At 37.7% G+C, this 26,217-nt stretch overlaps 2 protein-coding genes and 1 non-coding gene across 9 annotated transcripts in view; 1 reads left to right on the top strand and 2 right to left on the bottom strand.

The window, feature by feature from the left end:
• Nucleotides 1-5,533, bottom strand: part of znf541 (zinc finger protein 541) — a 31,311-nt gene extending 25,778 nt beyond the window's left edge. The window contains exon 1 of the mRNA XM_048189627.1: nt 5,274-5,533. The gene's annotated coding sequence lies outside the window, so the exon portion shown is untranslated. The remainder of the gene's footprint in view (nt 1-5,273) is intronic.
• On the top strand, nt 230-25,032 carry ehd2a (EH-domain containing 2a). Of its 7 annotated transcripts, none has more exons than XM_048189634.1 (11): nt 230-347; nt 4,998-5,054; nt 5,576-5,644; nt 12,250-12,433; nt 14,570-14,670; nt 16,235-16,491; nt 16,923-17,099; nt 17,386-17,483; nt 20,856-21,268; nt 23,299-23,463; nt 23,614-25,032. In XM_048189634.1, exons 6-11 carry the CDS (start codon nt 16,268-16,270, stop codon nt 24,187-24,189), a joined length of 1,653 nt encoding a protein of 550 aa, XP_048045591.1. In that variant the 5' UTR covers nt 230-347; nt 4,998-5,054; nt 5,576-5,644; nt 12,250-12,433; nt 14,570-14,670; nt 16,235-16,267; the 3' UTR covers nt 24,190-25,032. The 7 variants fall into 7 exon arrangements, with proteins under 7 accessions (XP_048045591.1, XP_048045595.1, XP_048045597.1 ...); XM_048189640.1 differs by having other exon boundaries at nt 231-347; nt 16,411-16,491; XM_048189636.1 differs by lacking the exon at nt 230-347 and adding an exon at nt 442-989.
• Nucleotides 5,493-5,599, bottom strand: LOC125268021. Its single transcript, XR_007184788.1, has one exon. It is a non-coding gene; the product is annotated as a U6 spliceosomal RNA (small nuclear RNA).
• Nucleotides 25,033-26,217: the final 1,185 nt, after the last annotated feature.

The following is a 26,217-nucleotide window of genomic DNA, read 5'->3' on the forward strand; positions in this document are numbered from 1 at the left end:
AACATGTGTGTATTGCCACAATTGCTCAAATAATTAGCCGATATCATTCGTCAGTACTGCAAAAAATGATAACTGCGACGTAAAAATGATAACTAGCACACACACACACACACACACACACACACACACACACACACTGCAGGGTTGCCAACTCTCACGCATCTGGCGTGACACTCACGCTTTCAGCATCAATCTCACGCTCTCACGCAACGTTATCACTGCAGTATTCTCTGATCGTTGATTGGCTGAAAACCTTGCACCTGATACGTCAGTTGAGTGTGAGAAGTTCAGAGAGGGTTCGGAGCGGTTCGGAGTCGGCACGTGTGAAAGTTTGGAAGACAATCAAGGTAACGTTAAGCAAATAATAAAATGGTGAGCCTTGTCACTACAGATTTAGCCTTGCCTAATCAGTCTGTGTGCCGAGACTAAGTTACAGACTTCAACTATAGTTGCAAATGTTGTCTGACGTGCGTTATGATGTGGGCTAGCTAAAGTGCTCAATAAAAATAGTCTCATGTAGGGTCCGAAATTAACTCCCGCCAAGCGCCAAATGCGGGTAGATTTTCCGTATGGCGAGTAAATATCAAAAGGCTATCCGACACACTGGCGGGTTAATGTTCATACCAAAATATTAAATTTTCAGCGCGCATGAGCAGAGAAAGAGAGAGAGCCCCGGCCGCGCGCGCGCACTCCATATTCAGAGCGGCCAAAGCGTCAAGTTTCCCCGTACTTTTTGACAAGCGTTTTTGACAAAGCGACCAGAACTTCTTTGCAGCTCAAGTCGGCGGCGGTGTGTACGTACAGTTAACGCTCTATTTGTTGACGGCTTTGAGGAAAAAGGATATGTGAAGCTCCTGCCACTGGGAGAAGCGGTCGCCGCCCATTTGTGGCCGCGCACCCATCAAAGCCGCGCAGAACGTCTTCAGCACTCCCGGATCGTGCACACTCCGTCGCTGGCCAGGCTGCTTCTGCTTTACACACCATGACCGGTATTTTCTCGAGAAAATGAGTTTTCTCATTCTTTATTATTATTATTATTATTATTTTATTATTATATATATATATATTTTTTTTTATTTTTTATTTTTTTATTATACATTTCAAATTTTTCATGTTTGTATTCAACCTTATTATCTCAATTAAATGTACTGAAATGAATGTATATGTGACAAAAAATATGCTTGGCTGGTGGATTTTTTTCTGTGGCATACAACAGACCTAATTTGTGAATCTTGTGTGTTGTGGTTTTCTGGGCAAATGGAGTAACTATTATGTGTCCCTTTTGTTTTGATATTTCTTATTGTTCTGATGTTGTTGTTTTACATGTTATTTAATCACCTTTATATTGTTCACCTTTATCTTTATTTTTTTATAGTGCATTCAATAAATTAATTGTACATTTTGAAAAAGCGTTTCCATTATAGTTTTTTTGTGCCTAAATCAGGGTTTATACTAAGTAAACATGGACTGACATTGATTTTTAAAATTAGGGTTACCAAACATTTTTTCCGCGCACACGTGCAAACTGAAATTTTTTACAGAGTCTCACTCCAGCCAAAGTCCCAAAGTTGGCAACCCTGCACACACACACAACAAAACTTGCGTCGCATTGCGTCGGGTGTATGATAGATTTTGCTCGCCAGTGTGTGTATGTGTTGAGGCTAAGTATTAGTTCAGCATAAATATATTTTCACTCGCTAAACATTCTGAGCGCTTGAGAGTTTCGCTCTCTGTACTATTTCAGTTCAAGGTCAAGGGATGCACAGCGGACCTGTACTGACGCTCAGCAAACTCTAGTCTAGTGTGAGGCGCACTTTGCTGAGAGCGCTGTGTTTCTCACACATAAGCAATGAGAGAGGGGGAGAGAGCGACACTACCACGCAGAATCGACGCGCTGCATGTAAACGATATTTTTTTATTGTATTTTCTACTTAAAACAAGTGAGTTAATTTGGAATTATTCAGCTTTTAAGAACATGCAGAAGAGATGCCGGTAGTGGGCGGAACTTATGCGAAAACGGTAATCTCATTGGCTGGCGCTCGTTTATTACCTTCCCTGTTTTGATTTTTTAGCAAATCAGTTCGAGCGAACGCTGACAACGTGATTAATATTCATAAACCCAGCAGCTAATCAATCCTGATTGGTTAACGCGCCGCGAATATTCGCCAAAGTTCAGATTTTTCAACTCGGGCGTCAGACGCGTGAACGCTCAATGCACGCCGCGCCATTTGCACGTCAACGGCCGATCCACGCCGCACTAGACGCTTGATTCGCGCCGCAGGACGTCTAGACGCGCGTTTACATTGACTTAACATGTAAATCAGACGCCCCAGACGCGTTCGGTGTGAACGCAGCATAGTGAGTTGTATTTTGTTATTAGTAGTAGATTGGTAGTAGTGTTATCTCTTAATAATAATTACTATCATCTATTACTATTATATTTTTTTAAACAAACACTGAATGACCAACAGTATCTCAAGCACCATCAGTCCTAAGTTCAGTTAAAATGACAAATATGCATTCATACATGATTACCAAGTTTTAGTTTTAATTAATAAAGTTCTATAATTAAATAGTGCTTGATTATCATAATATCAAAATATAATTCTTGATTGACAGATGTTAAGAGTGTATGTTCAGATATTTAAAAAGCTGTGCCATTTTACAAAGATAAGTTGATTTGGTGGAATATATACAGTTGAGCACAAAAGTTTACACACTCCTTGCAGAATCTGCAAAAATGTTAATCATTTTAACAAAATAAGAAGGATCATAAAAATTGCATGTTGTTTATATAAAGTCCACAAGACAAAAAAATAGCTGAATTTATAAAAATGACCCTGTTCAAAGTTAACATACCCTATACTGTGTGTGGTTACCTGGATAATCCACGACTGTTTGTTTTGTGATGGTTGTTCATGAGTCTCTTGTTTGTCCTGAGCAGTTAAACTGAGCTCTGTTCTTCAGAAAAATCCTCCAGGTCCTGCATAATCTTTGATTTTCCAGCATTTTTTGCATATTTGAACCCTTTCCAGCAGTGACTGAATGATTTTGAGATCCGTCTTTTCACAGTGAGGGACTCAAACTCAACTATTAAAAAAGGTTCAAACATTCACTGATGCTCCAGAAGGAAACACGATGCATTAAGAGTCAGGGATGTAAACTTCTGAACAAGAACAGGGTGTGCAAATTTTTCTTATTTTGTTTAAAGATCATATTTTTTTAATTTAGTACTGCCCTTCGGAAGCTACATGCTTACATGTTTCCCAGAAGACAAAAAAAGTACTATTTATCCTGTTCATCCAATTCAAAAAGTTTTCACCCCCGGCTCTTAATGCATCGTGTTTCCTTCTGGAGCGTCAGTGAATGTTTGCAACTTTTGTAACAGTTGTGTTTGAGTCCCTCAGTCGTCCTCAGTGTGAAAAGAAGGATCTCAAAATCATACAGTCACTGCTGGAAAGGGACCTGGAGGATTTTTCTGAAGAACAGAGCTCAGTTTAACTGCTCAGGACTAACAAAAAACAGTCATGGATCATCCAGGTAACCACACACACACACAATATTAAGAATCAAGGGTATGTAAACTTTTGAACAAGGTCATTTTTTTTATAAATTCAGCTATTTTTTTGTCTTGTGGACATTATGTAAACAACTGTTATGTGAAATAGTTTATTCAGGACAGTACTAAATAAAAAATAACCTGCAATTTTTATGATCCTTCTTATTTTGTTAAAACAATTAACATTTTTTCAGATTCTGCAAGGGGTGTGTAAACTTTCAAGATCAACTGTATATAGATATATACACAAATAAAATAGTATATCAGTCTGGCAAGTAAACTAAAAAATTTAATGGCGATTCTATTGCCAAGGTTTGCGTAGAGGGTTGTTACATGACTATAACATTTCATTAAGACTGTGACTGAGATTTTGTCAATCTAGTCTCAGGTGGTGATATATTTCTAAATCTGTGGTTGAATTCTTTTAAATATGATTATGTTAAGTAGGGCTGCACAATTAATCGAATTTGTAATCATGATTACAATTACGGATGCCACAATTATGTATCGTTCAAAGGCGCAATTACAAAAAAAAAGTCTACTCACATTATTCTGTGCTTAATACTTTTTTTATTTTCTACAGGTTATCTTAAGGGTTTAGTATAACATTATAATACCATGCATGTTTTTATTATTTTTATTTAAAGAAGAAACCAAACCAATGTCTTTTTGACATTTGAGGTTTAATGCTATAGAAAAGCAATAAAAGTATTTCAGGAAGAATTTTTTTATTTTTTATTTTATTTTATTAGTCTTTAGTCTATTAGCGTTCCCTGTTGTCTTTCTTGTCCTTTTTGTAGTGGCTGTACAAATGATGATTTCAGCTATTTTGGTGTAAATATTTGGTTCTAATTCTCCTGAATTTGCCACATATGACACAAACACGAGAATGATGGTGATTAGTTTGCTTTTTTAATAAAAGTATATATTAAAACTAGTAATAATTGTTCGTAAATATTGATCCAACAGGAAAAAAATCTGCAAACACAGGCATTTTTAAAAAAATTTTAGTCTCAGAAATATTAACCTGTATGTGTTTTTGTTTTCTTTTCACTCACAATACTCTAAAAATGTTAGAAAATAGTCATGGATGTTTAAACAGACGTTTAGAGAAATACAATGATATGATCCAGTCGTATTTGCATCTGTATCTACTTCAGTTTAGTTTTGCAATACACAACAAGATAGACAACCTCTCAAATCTGGCATAACTTTGTTTTTAACACTGAATCTCAAGATATGTTTACAGTCTGATCAGATGATGATCGAGAGGAGAAAAGTTTTGCTCTTGAATGAAGCGAAGGGCATTCAGTAGGAAGCAAAATCATTCAATAACATTTATTTAGTTAACACCGTTTGGTAAGTTTTGTTTGTGGTGTTTGGATATTAACATAAGTTACACATTTATTGTTTCTAATGATCGTTTTCGCGTTTTCAGGTACAACAGAAAAACGCAGGCCAAGGAAAACGACGCAAGTTTGTCAGACACGCTATGGTAAGTGAATTTAAATTATTTTATACATTAGTATTTATTCCAAATAATCATATTTCATTAAATTCGTGTCGATATCTGCTGGTTTGAGTCGAAGAAAACGAAGATTCAGAGTTATCATTGACGATGCTAATACATTAACCGTTGTCAGATTAAAATACGGTAAATTAAATCGTCTGAGGAAACATTAGGATGCTAAATATAATCATTGCGAATACTTACAACATTTTTAGCTTGGAAACAAAATATTTCTGTTCCTGTAACTTCTTTAAACCCGAGTTGAAGATGTTAAACTGCAGTGACTCGCTCTAGCGCGAGGCTGCAGTGCAGTGCTGCGCTCTGGCGTTCAGGCCGCGTACTGCACCCTAAAAACAGGCTTTTCACTCTGTACAGTATAAAATATGAAAAATTACAGTAAAATCATAATTAATAACCCAAAATATCAATAAGGAACGCTTCACGAATTTGCGTGTCATCCTTGCGCAGGGGCCATGCTAATCTTCTCTGTATCGTTCCAATTTTAGTATATGTGCTGCCGAAGCGAGCACGAACTGAGAGATTCGACGACAACTATATATACCGAGGACCCCCAGGTATGTATTTCAGTGGTGGTAAGTGAATAAACCACTTATTCTACTCACTTACTTCAAATGTGACTGTAAATCATGGTGACGTAAGCATGTAAACATTTAAAAAACAGGATATTTTCAAACCAGCAGCTTTGTGTAGGTTTACCGTAGTATAATCCAGACCATATGCAAAAGAAGCCTGTCTCTACTAGCTGTGATTGGACACCTCGGTGTGACGCAGTGACGCTCTTTGTCTTGTGTAACGCACCCTCCCCCGCAGACAGCGCAGACCCTCCCAGGGGCCAAAGGGCCAACACCTTCCTCGCAGAAGAGCACAAGAGCCAACGGGGAAGGGTCTGCGCTGTCTGCGGGGGAGGGTACGGGACACGTGACAAAGAGCGTCACTGCGTCACACCGAGACGCCCTATTTCAGCTAGTAGAGACGGGCTTCTTAGCCATATGGACTACAGCTCAGAGAACACAACTGCAAACCTACACAGAACTGCTGGTTTGAAAATACCCTGGTTTGTAGAGGTTTACAGGGTTACATCACTATGATTTACAGTCACTTTCCTCGCTGGAAGAGCACAAAAGGCTCAGAGACCAGGAAACTCTCCTTTCAGAGCAACCGAGAAACACTGTGAAATGCTTGGAGTCTAAGAAACACACAAAACTCAGAACGGCTACTAGAATTATTTGATCTGACGTCAAGGTCAATGCAGGTTATGCGCAACAAACTGATCTGTAAAATCACGGAGAAATATGTAGTCAGAGTGACCTGAGAGTGAATAAATCCCCTCAATATGAAGCATTTAAGAGAGCTATTCTCTCTCAATGTCAGACATGTATTTCAGGCTCTGAAAAAAGTCTATTTCAAATAAATGCTTATGTAAAATAAATGTTCTATTAATCAAAGAATCCTGAAAAAGCGTATGATGGTTTCCACAAATTTATGAAGCAGCACAACTGTTTTCAACATTAATAATAAAAAAAAAAGTTTCCAGTGCAGCAAATCAGCATATCTGGGTGATTTCTGAAGGATCGTGTGACACTGACTGGAGTAATGATGCTGAAAATTCAGCTTTGATCACAGGAATAAATTACATTTTAAAATATATTCAAATAGAAAACTTTTTACTTTAAATTGTATTAATATTTCACACTATTACTGTATTTTATTGTATTTTATGTGTTTTGAGACAAGGAGCCAGTTTCAGAAATTGTGAGCAATTTTAAAAAACTGTAAATAAAAACTCAAAAGACACTCACTTGTCACCATCTAGTGGCGTAATTGTTTTCCAAGTTTTGCCATCACAAAAATAAATTATGTTTTAAAGTATTTTAAAATAGAAAAGTATTTTGGTCAAATAAATGCATCCTCTGTATTAAATGTCAAAAAGACACTCACTTGTCGCCATCTAGTGGCATATATTTTTTTGGGGGGGGTTTTCCCACTGTGTTAAAAATAACCCTCACCGAGAAATATTCACTTATACCAACAAAGATCATGTGCCCCTCACGAATGGCCATATAACGATTCTGATGTCATACAAATTCATGCAACGGCCTTGAACCCTTTTCAGCATTTAGCACTAAACATGTTAAAGACCTGTCATTATATATCATGTCATTATTTGAGTCAAATCCCCTTCATAAAGCGCTTTAAACAATACAGATTTCAAAGCAGCTTTACAGTGTTAACAGGAAAATGATTTAATGATGTGAACAAGTTCATGTCGGCTGTGCAGCATCTCTAAACGAAAACTGTCATTGTTCATCTGAAGTCAGTTCAGTTTTGATTCAGTTCCGTTGTAAAGATCATCAGTTATTAAATTAGTGCATTTCATCTATGAAGCAGCTCTAAGTCAATAATGTCATTATAAAATGTGTGATTATGTGTGTAGATTATTGAGAAAAGTAGCTGTTGTTTCAGAAAATGTGTTTAAACAATTTTTTAAAAAACAAAACAAAAAAATCCTAAATAAGACACAAAAGACACTCACTTGTCGCCATCTAGTGGCATAATTGTTTTCCAATTTTCGCCATGACAGGAATAAATTACGTTTCAAAGTATTTTAAAGTAGAAAAAAAGTATTTTAAATTGTGACAACATTTTACAATATAACTGTTTTACTGTATTTTTGATCAAATAAACTCATCCTTGGTATTAAATGCCAAAAAGCCACTCAAAAGACACTCACTTGTCGCCATCTAGTGGCGTAATTGTTTTCCAAGTTTTGCCATCACATAAATAAATATGTTTTAAAGTATTTTAAAATGCATCCTCTGTATTAAATGTCAAAAAGACACTCACTTGTCGCCATCTAGTGGCATATATGTTTTCCCACTGTGTTAAAAATAACCCTCACCGAGAAATATTCACTTTTATATTATGTGACGATACCAGCATTTCAGTAGTACCGGTAGTACCGAGAATCCGGGTATATTCGGTACCCACTGATAGGGCTGTGCGTGTGCTAGTATTTACTTGAATATGACACGAGTGAAGCACAAAGCTTTGTTTACAGAAGAAATAATAGGTTAGCAATTAAATGTGACGTCGCAGCCATGGAAACATTTTGGTTAATGCCGAATAAGAGAGGCGCGTGAGTCCATACATTTAAACTTCGTATTCTGTTTTCCGAATCGCGATCTGGTCACCTGATTAGCAGAGAATTTAACAATATTCCATTAGTTATTCCACTGAACATGGAATCTGTTTCTTTTCCCAAATCTTCACTCACGCAGGGGATTATACCGTTTCTTTCGTTCGCATTTAGGCCTATTATAGGCTATTCGCATTATTTACGGTGTTAAAGTAGAAAAAACACCGTGGGACAGAAACCTTTTTGCTTGCACGTCAGTTTCTATTTAACAGAGTTTATGCTTGTTATTAGACTTTATAAGGCGCGTCAAGTTTATTTGTATATCGCGTTTCATACACTGGTGATTTTTACTTTCGTTTTCTCTGTCAGCGCTAAATCAAACATAGCCTGAATGTCTTGCCCCTGCGGAGGATAAAACTCGCTCTTCAGACCTTTTACAACAAGTGTCAGTTGTTTGTAACATCAGGAGATAACGTGTAGATATTATTAAAGAGAAATGGTCTCTTTCCTGCTCGTGTCCCACATCCCTCTCAAAGCGCAAAGCGGCTATATCAAAGTAATAACGGGACTTTGGCTATATATGACGCGTCTTTGTGTGGAAATAAAAAACGAATGCTTTTTGAAATAATATTTAACTTTCTTATTATTTAGGTTACTATTATTTACCGATATTTATTTCATAGTTTTACAGGCTGTAGTGTGTTGTTTCTCTGACGGAATAGCTAAAATAAACACGCACGTCTGTTACCCCTGTTGAAAAAACGAGCATATGCTGGTAAAGTAGGTTTTGAAGCTGGTATGCTGGTTTGAGCTGGTTTATGCTGGTCCAGGACCAGCTTAGGACTAGTATGGACCAGCAGGACCAGTTTAGGACCAGCATTTGACCAGCATACAGCTTCAAAACCTACCTTACCAGCATATGCTGGTTTTTTCAACAGTACACAATGGATGTTTGAGCATTTAATTATTATTATTATTTTTTTTTATATATTTCAAAATTTATTTCATTGAGGTAGCCTATATACACACACACAAACACACACACTCCAAATCATATTTAATGTTTTTAAAATAGGCTATATAAAATAGTAAAATAGTTCCAATAGATTTTACCGTGGTACCGAAATTGGTACAGAGAACCGTAAAATTTTCATGGTATCGGTACCGACTACTGGAATTTTGGTACCGTGACAACACTAGTCATTATATATCATGTCATTATTTGAGTCAAATCCCCTTCATAAAGCGCTTTATACAATACAGATTTCAAAGCAGCTTTACAGTGATAACAGGAAAATGATTTAATGATGTGAACAAGTTCATGTCGGCTGTGCAGCATCTCTAAACGAAAACTGTCATTGTTCATCTGAAGTCAGTTCAGTGTTGATTCAGTTCCGTAGTAAAGATCATCAGTTATTAAATTAGTGCATTTCATCTATAAAGCAGCTCTAAGTCAATAATGTCATTATAAAATGTGTGATTATGTGTGTAGATTTTTGAGAAAAGTAGCTGTTGTTTCAGAAAATGTGTTTAAACAATTTTTTAAAAAACAAAACAAAAAAATCCTAAATAAGACACAAAAGACACTCACTTGTCGCCATCTAGTGGCATAATTGTTTTCCAATTTTCGCCATGACAGGAATAAATTACGTTTCAAAGTATTTTAAAGTAGAAAAAAAGTATTTTAAATTGTGACAACATTTTACAATATAACTGTTTTACTGTATTTTTGATCAAATAAATGCATCCTTGGTATTAAATGCCAAAAAGCCACTCAAAAGACACTCACTTGTCGCCATCTAGTGGCATAATTTTGTTTTTTAACTGTGTTAAATAACCCTCACCCATGTGCCCCTCATGAATGCCCATATAACGATTCTTATGTCATATGAATAATGAATGAATTTACAACAACCTCTAGACCTTTTAAACATTTAGCACTCGCCATATTAAAAGAAGACCATCAAGTCACCTTCATTTATAAAGCGCTTTATACAATACAGATTGTGTCAAAGCAGCTTTACAGTGTTAACAGGAAAATAATTTAATGATGTGAACAAGTTCATGTCTGCTGTACAGCATCTATAAACGAAAACTGAAGTCAGTTCAGTGTTGATTCAGTTCCATTGTAAAGATCATCGGTTATTAAATTAGTTCATTTCATCTGTGAAGCAGCTCTAATAAGCCAAAAGTGTCATTATAAAATGTGTGATGTTTTGCATGTTGTGTGCATGCTTTGTGGTTTTGTGTGTAGAGTTTTGTTAAAAATTTGTTAAATTTTGACAACATTTTACAATATTACAGTTTATATTACTGTATTTTTGATCAAATAAATCCTTGGTATTAAGGGTGTTTTCACACCTATGGATCGCTTGTTTTTTTCCGAAACAGGGACTAAATTTGTTACAATGTTGCTTTTTTTTCTTGGTTCGGTTCGCTTTCACATAGCAACATTTCAAAGCGTACCAAAATGCGTTAGGCAAGTCACATGCGAGTAAAACTGTCCTCTTATTGGTCAGAATTTTCTCTGCGTCATGCATCAAAATAATGATTGACAAGTTCGCTCCATGAGTTTATTGTGGCTTTATTTGTAACTGTCGAGACACACGCAAACACTTTATAAATGTAGCCGTCTTTCCCGCTTTTAAATTATACTACATATATTAATGCTGCGGCAAATTCAAACGCCCTCTCTCTCTTTCTCTCTCGGTCCGTCTCTGGTTTCCCAGCGCTGTCTAGTAGTAGGCGAACTGTTGTCAGTGTGTCGAGAGAGACCATATACATTTTATAATGAAGCAGAGCGGGGAAAGGCTTTGTCGGGACAGCATTCTCGCACGGAGAAGTGCAAATACACAACAGAGGCGCTCGTTGGTTTTCAGCTATGGTAAATAATGTGCTCACTCACAGAATCAGACACTACCGCTTTTTATATCAAATTTCCCGTTATGAATTATGACATCATTTGGTTCGTTGGTCCGTTAACTGGGTCGGATTGCTTTCACATCTCAAGCGAACCGCTCCAGAGTTCGTTTGAAAGCGTACCGAGACCACCTCTTCAAGCAGGTCTCGGTACGCTTGTTTGGTCCGCTTTTGGTGCGCACCCGAGTGCGATTGCTGCTTTCCCACCTGCCCAAACGAACCGCACCAAAGGGGCAAACGAACTCTGGTACGATTCAACCGAACTAAATGAGGCAGGTGTGAAAGCACCCTAAATGTCAAAAAGGCACTCAAAAGACACTCACTTGTCGCCATCTAGTGGCATATGTTATGTTTTCCCACTGTTAAATAACCCTCACCGAGATATATTCACTTTTACCAACAAAGGTATGAATCATGTGCCCCTCATAAATGGCCATATAACAATTCTGATGTCATATGAATAATGAATTTATGAACATCAGGATAGTAATACAACTTTTGAACAATTTATACCGTGTCCTAACCTAACCAGACGCGATTAGGGATGGGAGATATATATATATATATATATATATATATATATATATATATATATATATATATATATATATATACACACTTTAGAGTTGTTCAGTTTACACAGAAAAGGTAGGCAAAGCTGTTTTTTTTTTCTAACTAATATCAATTTAACACGCATTGTTTATGTCTTGTGGCTATGGTTGGGGTGCAGTAGATTATAACAACACTTTTTGAACTTAGCATTGATTCACACAGTTCAATGTTAAATTATAGATCTCAAAGCAACTTTATTTTGTAAAGGATAAGTGGAGATATTATATTAAAGTATGTTGAGCTGTTGAGAGAACTGTTTACAATCTTTTAATATTAAATTAGTTAAGAGGCATATTGCCTGCATGTAATTTGCTCCATCAGTGAACACATAACTAAGGATGGTCTAGTTAAAATAATTATGTAGGCATGTTTACTCAGACCTCTCCCTTGTCATTTCTGTCATGTAACATAAGAAGAAAGAACCAGAGGGACGCACTAGTGCTGAACAGGCGTGGAAAAACATTGATGATGTTGACAACTTTGCCATTTCAGACTGGAGAGGAGGACATTTGTTCTTTTCCAACACTGGATCTCTGCAGACAATAAGACCTCTGCTGCTCAGCACCACCTGCTAAAACCTACAAATATAATGCAGAAAAGGAAAGCTGAATGCTTTTAATTTGTGCATTTTAAAGAAAGAAGTAAGTTGCAAAGAAAATCAACTGGTCCTAAACAGGTAAGATTTTCAGATATGGCTTAGTATTCTTCTTATTTATTTATTTCCTATTTTTAATATGAATAATTTAATTGGTGTAAACTGAACATATGTCAATTAACTTCAGTTGTGACCAGTGTCGGGGTAAAATTACAATAACACACGTTACGTAATCAGAATACTTGATTTAATAACTAGTTAAGTAGCATTACTTTTAAATTTACAACAAAATTGAGTTACTTTTTCAAATAAGTAATCCAAGTTACTTTGTTTTCCCATTTATTGAGTGACACCTCTCTTGTCCCCATGTTGGGAGAAATTTGGAGTAGTGCAGAGGCATTGTGTGTGCTGGATCATCTTTTGGTGTGAAAAGTGAAATGATCATTTCACTTTTGGTGCAAAAGGAACTTTACATTTGCCAAAAATAGAACTTTTATATTTTCATTATTATTTTTTAACACACAAGCAAGCCCAGCCCAGGTGAGAAAAAGTAATGCAAAAGTAATGTAATGCATCACTTTCCATAAAAAGGTCACTATATAACACAATTATTTACTTTTTTAGGAAGTAACGCATTACTTTTTAAAGCAACCTTCGCCAACACTGGTTGTAACCATCACTGAAAAATAGGGCTGTAACGATATGCGATATGAAACCGAAATCGCGATACGCAGGTCCACGAACCTGTATCGCGATGTGAGAAGGCAGAATCGCGACACACCCCTTCCAACTCGCAGAGTTATCCTTCCTGTCCAGATCCAATGCTACCACATTTTTAAATTACTATAAGTATTAGGGGTGTAACGATTTATCGTAGATGGTGTGTCTCAATCAGCTCTCTAGTTCAGTAAGTGTTTCGGGCACACATTGAATCTTGCAAGCAGGTTTAAACGTTTCTCATGTCAGTCTCTTGCATGGTCGCGTGAGAAAAGTCGTGGCTTTCTTTCACCGCAGTGCACAGCAACAGCTGTGCTCACAGAAAAGCAAAAGACGCTTGCGATGCTTTGCTTTAAGTTAGGGGCCGTTCACATATTGCGTCTTTTCCGCGTGCAAGTCAGTTATTATTTTCAAATGTAGCCGGGCGGCAGGCGCGCTCATAATGGGATCAACGCGGTCGCGACGCGCATGCAATTCTCAACTTCTCAGAATGCCGCAAGCGCACCGCAGGTCGTGTGACAAGAATCAACCGATCAGCTATGGCCTTTCCGTAACAAAACATCAAAAGCTCAGCCGAACAGCTGATCATAGCTGTACATGGTGGTTTTTATATCTTATCTCCATCAATATATCTCGTAGTAAAACTAATGCAAGGGCTAGAAATCATTTATCCTTTGCAGAAACATCCTGATCCTCTTGGAGAGCTCAGTTCATGGTTGCATAGCAACGACCGACGCCACAGGAGCGCAAGCGCTTTGGAAAGAAGGAGAAGCGGTGCGGCCGCGCCTTCCACGCGTTTTTAGACGCGATATGTGAACGGCCCTATTCATAATTCTAAGTTCATGTTAAATTTAACATTTTTTTTCAGTGACAGACAGCCCTATTCAACTGTTAATTTGAATACAGAAGGTTTTTATTAAAATGTTATATTTATTTATTTTATTGTATGTATAATTTTCCTTGTATGTACAACAAGGAAAATTATTGAAATTTGTTCATGATTTTTTAATAAATCTTGTTTGAATTTCAGTTTCATTTTGTTCAAAATATCGTGATCCGTATCGTATCGTGAACTCTGTATCGAGATACGTACCGTATCGTGACCTGAGCGTATCGTTACACCCCTACTGAAAAAAAATGAATTCTTGAAAAAAATAATTCTACTATATTATAATAATTTTCTAGATTATAGTTGTAATTCAAATTTAAACTAAGATCTACTTCCCATTAGTGTCTAAGCACTGCAATTATTGCTGTTTATAAAAGCACTTTTGTGGTTTTATGCATTCCAAAATCCAACACGACAACAGTATGTTCATGTCTCAGTTATGAAGGAAATAATCCCCCCAGTTTCCACCCTCAACTCATTCATGGGCTCGGGGTCCACATCCACATCCAGCACATTTATGAGCTCCAGATACCAGATGCCATGACACTATCATTTCTCTATGCTTCATATGTCTCACTCCACCCTTGGACCTCCACTTTTTTTCCCATCAGGCAAATCTGAGAGAGCCCTGGGAAAGACTGGGCTACTCCCCTCTGTTGTACAGATGTGTCTGGAGTAAGAGCACATCTGTTAGCTCTACAGCACTGTCAAAGTGAGTCCATCTACATTTTGATTGTTAAATGTGATTTCTGAAAGCATGCGGTATAAGATGTTAAATGCACCTGACAATGTACCATATGCCGTAGTCATTCAATAATTAATAGTTAACAATGCATTGATTGAAATATGTGCAGATGAATTTGGACCAACAGCTTAAGTAGTTTTTTGAAACCACCATAAAACTATGAAGCCATTCTTATGCTATTATACACTGTCAGAAAAAAAGTACTTTTAGCGGTACATATTCGGCTAAAAGTCTCAAGGGTACTGTCAGACTTGTTATGCTCCTTGGGCTTGGAATGAATTGCAAAATGTACTTAATCTAGAAGCACTTCCACCTTTTAGCATTTTTAGATGTCTTTTGCATAATGTTTTAAAGGACACATAAATGTTTTTCTTGTTTTGATTTTATTTATTAATTTTGAACAAGTAATTTGTGGCATTGTTAATTTGTGAGTCTCTCTGTGTGTAACTTTATGTCCTGCCGTCCTGACCAGGTTTCTCTAGAAGAAGAGATGGCAATATCTCAATGGGATTCTCCTGGTTAAACAAAGGATAAATAAAATAAAAATAAATAGCTAGCGTATCACCAGGACAGTACCATTAAAAGGACAAACTTTGCACCTTATCTGCTCCTAAAAGGTGCATATTAGTACCTTAAAGTAGTTATATGTGCCCTTAAAAATAAAGTTTCCAAAAAGGTTTTTTTTCGCAGTAATGCCTTAGAAGAACCATATTTGTTTCCCCAAAGAACCTTTCAGAGAACAGTTCAAGAACTATTTTTCTCATTATGCAGAACTTTAGAAATTTTAATTATGGAAAGAACATTTTTCCACTATAAAGAACAATGGATGTTAAAGGTTCTTCATAGAACCATAGATGCCAATAAAAAACATTTATTTTTAAGAGTGTAAGGTACTACTATGAGCCTTTTAGGGGTGAATAAGGTACAAATATGTCAAGGCACAAGCTGTTGGACCACTAAGGTAGCATTTTTGCATTTTTGAGAGTGAATTGTACTTGGGTTTTAGGACTTTGACAATTCTGGCAGTGTGGCATGGCGCATTATCCTGTTGGTAATGGCCATCACTGGCAGGGAACACAGTTGCCTGAATGAGTGCATGGATTTTGCTATTGTGATAATGGGGCCTAAAGTGTACCAAGAAAACCGCCGCTGGCCTGCGTCCGCCCAACAGTGCATCCAGGTGCCTCTGTTGGTAATCGCCATATCCACGCTTGGCCTTCGACGTGATGTACCAGGAATGTTGATTTGTCAGAAGATTGAAGTTCTGGGGTGCCATGCCATCACAATTGGTCCTTTATCAAACTCCGATAACTCTGCAGCTTTACCCAATCTGACACCGGACACTCTTCTGACTGAAAGTCAGTCCTCGGTATAGATACTGCTCTGTGAACTGCACCTGCGGCACCGTTCAGTTGCCAGGCACGCTCATTGCTCTAGGCTGGGGGTGGTCATAATGTAATGGCTCATTGTGTATAAACCATTAAAGCCATCATATATTCATTAATATGTATTATTATGTGTATACATATAGGAAAACTCTCTACTGAAGCTCTCAGACAGCCCAATGGCTGGTAAAGAAATGAAGAACAGGGGTGGTAAAAGTCTGAAGGAAGTTTATACAGTTAACGAGGCTTTAAAGACCCTCTACCGGCAAAAATTGCTCCCTCTGGAGAAGTATTATGATTTCTCTGATTTCCACTCATCAAGCCTTGAAGATGCAGACTTCGACAACAAGCCCATGATACTAGTGTTGGGTCAGTGCTCTACAGGCAAGACCACTTTCATCAGGTGAATAATAATTGCATCCTTCTTCAGAACAATATATAGTTATAAGTGCTAAACTAAAAAAATCCATTAAACAGGCAAGAGTGGAAAATGATTAGAAAAAAATCACTTTTTATATCATCTGGACTAGTATCTCAGGGGATACAAACATTTCATAATGTGCTAAATAACAGCATGGACAGCATCAAGTCAAGTCAATTATATAATTGCTTTCCATAAAGTTAAATTTAGGTCAGGCGTACTAAACAATTCCCAGAAAACTGGAACAAATTCATGTGACCCACATTCTCAAAACAGACCCAATTATGATAAATGATAAGTATTCTCATGGCTCCTACAGGAGACAAAAGAGTTCTAGTGCACATTGCCTGTTTAAGGGATTATATTCATTCATTATTATCTAGTTTAAGCAATGTGTTCTTAATGTGTGGCAGATATCTTCTCGAACAAGAGTATCCAGGAAGCAGAATAGGCCCGGAACCAACAACTGACAGTTTCACTGCTATAATGCATGGAGAGATTGAGGGAATTATTCATGGCAATGCTTTAACTGTAGATCCCGTCAAGCCTTTCCGCAAACTCAGCCCATTTGGAACAACCTTCCTCAATCGGTAAGTGAGACAGAAGCAATGATGCAAAAGGAAGGAATGATAATCACATGGGGAAAACTCTGTTGAACTTGGACTGAAAGAGTCAAAATCTCTCCACCAACAGAGATTACTCTTGTGAAAGGGTGGACATAGGGATATAAAACAAGCTAATGCATCATTATTTGGCTTAAGCTGACTGCATCCCTTTGAGGGAGCATCTGTAGATGTTTTTCCCATGTTCCGTAAATTTGAAAGATACTGAATTAGCCCAGCTGGAATGAAGTAATGTTCATCTGCTGTTTCTCAGATTCCAGTGTGTACATCTACCCAACCGAGTCCTAGAGAGTATCAGCATCATTGACACCCCAGGGATCCTGTCTGTGGCCAAACGCAAAATGAGTAGAGGTACGAAGTGTCATAAACAGTGCTCCAAGCAACCAATGAAGGAATAAAACGACTTGCATGCAAATCATAATATACTCCATATGCAAGTAAAGAGGTGAATTTCTTCTCACTGATGTCGCCCTCAGAAGAGTGCAATGCTCTTTGTTGCACATTATGTGAGAATATAGGGGCGAATTATACACTCTAAAAAATGCTGGGTTGTTTCAACCCATGGGTGGATCAAATATGGACAAACCCAACAGTTGGTTTAAATGTTTTTTTTTTTTTTTTTTGTCCATATTTGACCCAAACTTGAAACAATCCAGCATCTTTTTAGCGTGTAAGGCGTTTTTGTGCCCTTAAAGGGCACTTCAGGTAGGGGACACCATTTGTAGGGCTGTTCCAAATGGAATTGAACAACTGAATCCCTTCACCTAAGGGCCCTTCTACATTTTTTTTAACGAAGGGTACATGCAAGAGTCACTTTTAAAGGGTTAGTTCACCCAAAAATGAAATTTCTGTCATTAAGTACTCACCCTCATGTCGTTCCAAACCCGTAAGACCTTCGTTTGTCTTCAGAACACAAATAAAGATATTTTTGATGGAATCCAAGGGTATCTGACAGTGATGCGCGGGTCAATGTATAAACAACCCGCACCCGACCGACGTTTTCAACTAACCCGCCCGCAACTCGGACCGCAAAAAAAAAAGGAAAATATTGTACCCGACCCGCTTCCTGACCCGCATTTTTTTAAAAGTAGTAAATGCTCATTGTAGCGTCATTGGGCCATAGACGTAAGAACTAGGGGTGCGGGGGGGTGTGGCCGCCCCCCTCCCATACGCCCCCTATCAGCCTCCCTGGCCAATAATATCCATTAATCCAGCCTGTGGAGGAGAGAAATGTTTCAGGACCTGACGTGGTGCGCTCAGAGGTGCAGCGGCAAGAGCAGGCAGTTCTTGAGGCGGCCCATCATTTTCCATTTCAGCTGTCTAGATGCATATTATTGATGAATGCGATGTTTATGTTTTGACCCTGCTTGAAGAATTAATCAGCAGGTCAACTGAGAGAAGGCCCACTTTTGGAAAAGTGTGAAAGCCCTTAAGAGCGCAAACTGTTCTTTTTCTGAATGTTGTATGATATAGCCTAGTGTTATGTAGCCTAATAAAGGCTTGATTTATTCATTTATTTCGTTTCATTTTCTTAACAATTAAGATGCTGCATGTGTTTATCCAGTCTAATCGAAGTGTGCGTCTCTCCCCCGACTTTCCCAACAAAAATCCCGCCCCCTCTCAGAAAATACATAAAACTGACATTACTGAGCTATATGCGTTTAAAAGTAACCTATTAAAATGTTACAATGGCATTGCTCAGTTCAACGTGTTGGGAAATCTGGCATTTTGTCCCGCGTCAGCATTTATTAAAAAGTTAATAACGCTCAACATTCAAAAGGTAAATAAGGATTTCCCACTTATATTAGTAGGCTTAGGCTATTTCGCCACATGAATGCCCAATTGAAGCTCTCACATATGTTAATAAAGTATTTATTAACGCATTTTAGACGAACAAAAACAGGTAGGCTAAGCCAAAGACTGAGGCTGCAATATCCATAAATAAATGTTCACAAATACCCATGAAAGTAAAACTGAAACCTTTAGTAAGTAAAACTGAAAATTACAAAGGTTTAATTGGCATCTTTATTTCAAACGACCCGACCGACCGCGACCCGAATATCATTAAAAATATTTTTGGATGACTCGTGACCGCGGGTGACCGCATTTTGGATCAACCCGCGCATCACTGGTATCTGATCCACACATAGGCAGCAACGACATTGCACCTTTTAAGGTCCAGAAAGGTATTAAAGACATCGATAAAATAGTCAATGCAGGAGCCGGCCAATACTGAGCCGCCATTCGGACGTAAACACTGAAGCTCTGCAACGAAAATAGCATAGCAGTATGACAGGGGACAGACGAATTTGTTGAATAAAGTCTTTATTAATATCTTAATTTGTGTTCCAAAGACAAATGAAGGTCTTACAGGTTTGGGACAACATGAGGGTGTGTACTTAATGACAGAAATTTAATTTTTGGGTGAAATAACCCTTTAAGGAAGTAATTTTGTCCTGTATGGTCATGTGAACGGGGGTGATATGTATAAGTAAAAGTGACTACTTGCAAGGTCCAAATAAGAAACAGCAAGTTTTATAAGTTGAAAGAAGAGAGGGAACACACACACACACACACACACACACACACATAAATAAAGCATTTTAAAAAATCATTTTGAAATGTATATTTATTTGCAACAGTTATATTAACAGCAATAATAAGAAATTCCTGTTGTAATGCTGCCTTCATGTGTTATCGGAAATTTCCCAATTACGAGCTCATTGCATTCATTGTTGTTGGAAAGAACGAGAATCATGGAGGACACCAGTCTTGCCTATTTATTGGGAAAATATTATTAAAACCATAATTAAGTTGGCTTAAATCTACTATTTAAGATTATTATTATTCTTCTGAGCCAATATTTAAACATTATCTCCTCCTAGAGCTTTCAAGCTACAAATACCAAACTTGGGTCAGACTCGGTTTGCTTTATCTTTTCAAACAGATCTGACTTATGCTTTTCATTAAGCGGATGATCGAACTACAAAATGTCCCATAGGTATTCATTGAGGTGGTCAAAACTTTTATACAATAACTCTAATAGAGTATTCAAGCTTCATCCACTATAGGTGCGTTTCATTCAACCGTAAGTGGACTGCGAAGTGGACTTCACAGGGTATTTCACCATATTATGTATTAATAGCAAAGCCTAGCAACTAGCTCATGTTAAAACATGGTAATAACATGTTAAATCATGCTAGCAACATGTTAATTTTTGTTAGCATGCTAAAACATAGTAGCAACATGTTAATTCATGTTAGCTACATGGTAAAATATGTTAGTAACATGCTAAGTCATGTTAGCAACATGTTAATTCATGTTAACAATATGATAAAATGTTAACATGGTAAATCATGTTAACAACATGCTAATTCATGCTAGCAATGTGTTAAAACATGCTAACAACATGTTAGTAACATGCTAATACAGGCTATTTCCACTGTACAATATGATTCAAATGATTATTAATATATGTAAATGTGCTTTACTTTAAAGACAAGACAAGACAAGAGAATCACACTCTGATCACACTCATCTGCATCTAGCTTTCTAGTAAGACCTGAAGACCTTGATTCAGGTATGTTTGATTACAGTAGGTTTGGACATTGAGGGCCAGAGTAGGGCATAGAGACTCTCACATCTGAATGAAATTTGCTCATAGTTTAAGATATATCTGATCCAACACCTGTAAATTAACTCAACATCTCTTTCTTCATTCAGGGTATGACTTTCCGGCAGTTGTCCGCTGGTTTGCAGAGCATGTCGACCGCATCATCCTCTTGTGTGATGCACACAAACTAGAGATCTCTGATGAGTTCTCACACACTATAATGGCATTGCGAGGCAACGAGGACAAGCTCAGAGTGGTGCTCAACAAGGCCGACATGGTGGACTCCCAGGAGCTGATGCGAGTCTACGGCGCCCTCATGTGGTCACTCGGTAAGGTGTTCTGCACTCCAGAGGTTCTGAGAGTCTACATCGGCTCCTTCTGGTCCTCTCCAATGCGTATGACAGACAATCGGAAATTGTTTGAGCAAGAGGAGGCAGACCTTTTTGCAGATATCCAGAACCTGCCACGAAATTCTGCACTGAGGAAGCTCAATGATCTGGTGAAACGAGCACGGCTTGTGAGGGTGAGGACCTTTGTGCTTTCCACGACTGATTTTGTTCCATAAAATAACAAATTTCAGTAACTTTTAATGCATGTCTATTGGCTTTGAGGTCATCTGTGTTAGTGTATTGAGAAAAGTAGACAAAATTGTCATTGAGCAGATACACAGGCCTATGCATTTAAAAATCTTTCTCTTCTAGAAAAAAATAAGTAAAAATATTTGTGTTACATGATGCCAGCATACAACCTATTTTGACTAGTAATGGGAAGTAGCAAATCACGCTGTGATGTAAACCCTTTCTTAATAGGACAGACCTTTCGATATGTAGCATCCAAACTTCCTGTTTCATTAGGAAATACAGCAACACTGGGGGAAAAATGTATGGTGCCATTAAATATCATCTTATTATAACTATACTGTATACTATAACTATAAGTTTGTCAGTTATATTCACAAAAGAATAAGTTGCACCAGTACAAATCAATGTATTGCTCTTATAAATATATGCTTCATCTTAAAGGGTTTGTTCACCCAAAAATAAAAGTTCTGTCATACTCACCGTCAAGACTTTTGTTCATCTTCGAAACACAAATTGAGATTTTGAATGAAACCTCAAATTTGGTGTGTGTTTATCAATGTGTACAGTATATGTGAATAAAGGTCTAAATTAAATGATCATTATTCATCATATTAAGTGATTGTGTCTCTTCAGAAGATCTGGATTAAACTGCTCAATTAATGGATTGCTTTTACAATGGATTTATGTAATTCTTGAGCATCAAAGTTTTGGCAAAATGCTTTTTCAATTGAGGGACAGAAATCTCACAGGTTTCATTAAAATTTTTGATTTAAAGATAACTGAAAGTTTTATGGATTTGGAACTATATGAGGGTGAGTAATTGATAACAGAATTTTGCGTAAACTATCCATGTAATAATTATGCTGCATCTCCACTACATAATATGTGACTTGCATTTGACTTGCAAGCAATTGTCTTGAAGATGAGGACACATAGAATGTGTGAAAGATATCTTTGAGGAAACAAGACACAATCTTTGACTAATTATGGCCCTGTTTAAACCTGGTGTTAAGATGCGTTTTGGTCGATTGGATCACAAGTTGATAAAGGAGACATTCCCATTTACACCTGGTTTATGTATGGACTTTTTCAGATCTTTCGATCTAATGGACAAAATAAGCTTGCGCAATTTACATAGATAGAAAAAGAGCAGCTTTCATTTCTGCTCTGATAGCCGCAAGACCACGCCGAACGCAGTGTGTGTGTGTTAGAAATCAGGAATGGTGAGAGAACATTGTGCTTGGTACATTTTTCATCTTCAAACCAAACTTGGGTCTTCAGCAGACAAAGTTTAAATCCTGTCTGGCACGCTTCCCATAATGTTTACGCATTAGGTCAGTAGGCGGTCACCATGATTTTGCCATGAAAGACATGTTTCTGGGTCAACAAATTTTGTTGATCCTGGAACAACATTCCTGTCTGAAAATTTTGTCCTTATCCTACCCCTAACCTAACCCATAATTTATCCCTAAAATCAGAGGGGAATGATAGTTGAATACTGATGTAGAAGCACCTAACCTTGGTTCTAAGCCTAAAATGTATATAAACTGTAAACTTTTCCCTCAAATCTGATTGGTTGATTGGAATATTGTTCCAGGATCAACAAAGATGATGATTCAGGGACATGTTGCACTTGGTGAAATCACGTTCACCTTCAGTAGGTGGAGAATAGGTGGTCTTTTGTGGCTGTTCGAATGCGTTGACCGCATAAGCGTCTTCACTACGAAAGCAATCCAGTCGAATGCGTTTTCCACTACCTCTGGAAGTGGTTGAAAGTGGACAAGCTCAAAACGTTTTACACCTGTATTTAGTGTCGTCCACTTGTGATCGGATTGACGAAAATGCTTCTTAATACCAACAGGGCCTTAGTTGCTGAGATTGAACACATCTACCTGCTTGTTTTGTTGCGGTCAGTTGATGTAGTCCTACTAAAACTTTAATGTGTCTTCTTATTTCCTTTCTTCACCCACAGGCCCATGCTTATATCATTAGCTCTCTAAAAGAAGAGATGCCTTTCGTTTTCTGCAGAGAAAAAAAGAAGAGAGATCTAATCTATGACCTTCCCATCATCTACTCAAGAACTCAACAGAGGTATCAGATTTCACCTGGAGACTTTCCAGATTGCGCCAAGATGCAGGTGTTTAACTGTTCAAATACTTTATAATCAAGCATGCCCATTATGAAATGTATTTTCTGCTGCTTCTATAAGCATAAGAGTTAAAAGTAAGTTACAATACAGCATATGATATCTGTCTGATAAGCAGTTTTACCCTCACATCACACACAGGAGCGACTCATGAGTCACGACTTCAAGTTTAAAGGCCTCAAGCCTAAGCTCTTAGCTGGGTTGGATGAGCTCCTAAACACTGACATTGCCAAGCTGATGCCTCTTCTACGCCAAGAAGAAGAAGAGGCAGCAGATGACCAACTTTTGGTGCAAGGAGGACCTTTTCTAGGGTCTCACAGCAGCCCTTTTATTGTGGGGAACCCATTTCATCACTCTGGATCCAATGGAGAAAGCGATCAGGTCTCGGAAGAAGGATGGGTGATATCGAAAGACAAACCAAAGTTTGATGAGATCTTTTACAACCTCTCGCCTCATGAGGGAAAGCTGAGTGGGACTAAAGTGAAGAAGTGGATGATGAGCACTCATCTGCCCAGCTCAGTTCTGGGACGAATCTGGAAGCTCGCAGATGTGGACTGTGATGGCATGTTAGACGATGAGGAGTTTGCTTTGGCCGGTCATCTCATTGAGGTGAAGTTGGAGGGCTTCGGGCTCCCTCGTGAGCTACCTGCACATCTAGTGCCGCCCTCCAAAAGACGACGCAAGAGCTCTGGCACAGAGAATAGAGACAATGATTAGTTTGCATGTCTTAATAAGGACCTATTATGTTTTTTTAAAAACATTTTCAGCTTTATTTCATGTGTAATGTTGCTGTTTGAGAGTGAAAAAGGTCTGCAAAGTTACAAAGCACAACTGACAGAAACATTGTAGTCTTGAGTTTTTTTCTGTTAACGTACATGTCACAATAGTCCTCATTTTAATGAATTTTTGTGGTTAATTAATTTTTTATGGTTGAGTTGGATTAATAGTGTGCTGAAACTTGCGGTTCTGGTAAGGGGTGTGACATTTCCGAAACAGGCATGAAGTGGTTGAGCAATCACAATACACCGATCCAGCCGATCATTCAGACAAAGCATTACTGACTGGGAAGAGTGGTGCTGCAACAATGTCAAATATGTGAAATAACGTGTTTTTTGAACATTCAAGTATGAGAACCTATTCTAGTAGACCCTGAAAACAAAATAAAGACTTTGTAAAAGGTATAATAGGTCATCTTCAATGTTTTAGATGACAGGGTTTATTCAACATGCAAGTCATGACTAATACTAATGTATAATGCCTAAGATCACTTATAGTTTACAACGATTGGATGAATAAATCCTCCGTAGACAGAAACAGATCTCAAAAGCTAAGTTGTTTTGACGGTTTAGATTGCCAAAGGGTTGGGAACAGCTTGTACTGTCTTGGCTGGTTGCAGAAGCACCCTTGAGACTTGTTGCTATGAGGCACAGAGAAATGTTGAAACTTAGTTTGCAGAGCCTTAAGTGCCTTATTACATTCCAAACTGTAGTTGTCAAGTAAAATTTATTTAAAAAGCTGTTGGTTAATAAGTAATTAAATAATCTTTTTGTGTGTCCATTTGGACTGCGTTGTAACAAGATGTTTTTATTTTATAATTTTGAGCATATTGTGGAATGTTGCTTAAAGGGTTAGTTCACCCAAAAATGAAACTTCTGTCATTAATTTCTCACCCTCATGTCGTCCCACACCCGTAAGACCTTCGTTAATCTTCGGAACACAAATTAAGATATTTTAGTTGAAATCCGATGGCTCCGTGAGGCCTGCATAGCCAGCAATGACATTTCCTCTCTCAAGATCCAGTAATGTACTAAAAACATATTTAAATCAGTTCATGTGAGTACAGTGGTTCAATATTAATATTATAAAGTGATGAGAATATTTTTGGTGCGCAAAATAATGACTTATCTAGTGATGGCCGATTTCAAAACACTGCTTCAGGAAGTTTCGGAGTGTTATGAATCAGTGTATCGAATCAGCGGTTCGGAGCACCAAAGTCACGTGATTTCAGCAGTTTGACACGCGATCCGAACCGCTGATTCGACTCGCATGAACTCACATGAACTGATTGAAATATGTTTTTAGTACCTTTATGGATCTTGAGAGAGGAAATGTCATTGCTCCCTATGAAGGCCTCACTGAGCCATCGGATTTCAACTAAAATATCTTAATTTGTGTTCCGAAGATTAACGAAGGTCTTACGACTGTAGAACGGCATGAGGGTGAGTAATAAATGACATTATAATTTATTATTATTATTATCATTTTTGGGTGAACTAACCCTTTATTGTTAAGGCTGTATATTATTATATAGAATAATGACCATTGTCATGATGCACAACTAAGCACATATTCGGGAAACCTATGTAATCATATCAATATGTCCATTTATTGCACAATAAAATGTCAAGCCAATATGCTAAGACTGTCTTAAGAACTAGTCTGACCAACTAGCAGTTAGTCAATGAGAAGAAAAGCTACCAATCCTCCTTAGAAAAAAAATGAGATGACTAACTTGTATGACTAGTCTAAGCAGTTCATGCAACCGGCCACATTCTAATCTACCTGTTTATTTTGAGATAATGCCCAACTGACTGTACATAATATGCAAAGCTCTGTTTAACTATTTCAAAAATTCCCTTGTTTGGTAAACACCCTTAAAGAAAAAGGGCTGCTCAGTATTGTACCGGAAGCAGATAAAGTCTCGCGAGGGGTGTGTCTGCTGGTGCGCCAGTTGCTCCGCCTCGA

The sequence above is a fragment of the Megalobrama amblycephala genome, linkage group LG4 (assembly GCF_018812025.1).
Source record: "Megalobrama amblycephala isolate DHTTF-2021 linkage group LG4, ASM1881202v1, whole genome shotgun sequence".
NCBI classification, from domain to species: Eukaryota; Metazoa; Chordata; class Actinopteri; order Cypriniformes; family Xenocyprididae; genus Megalobrama; species Megalobrama amblycephala.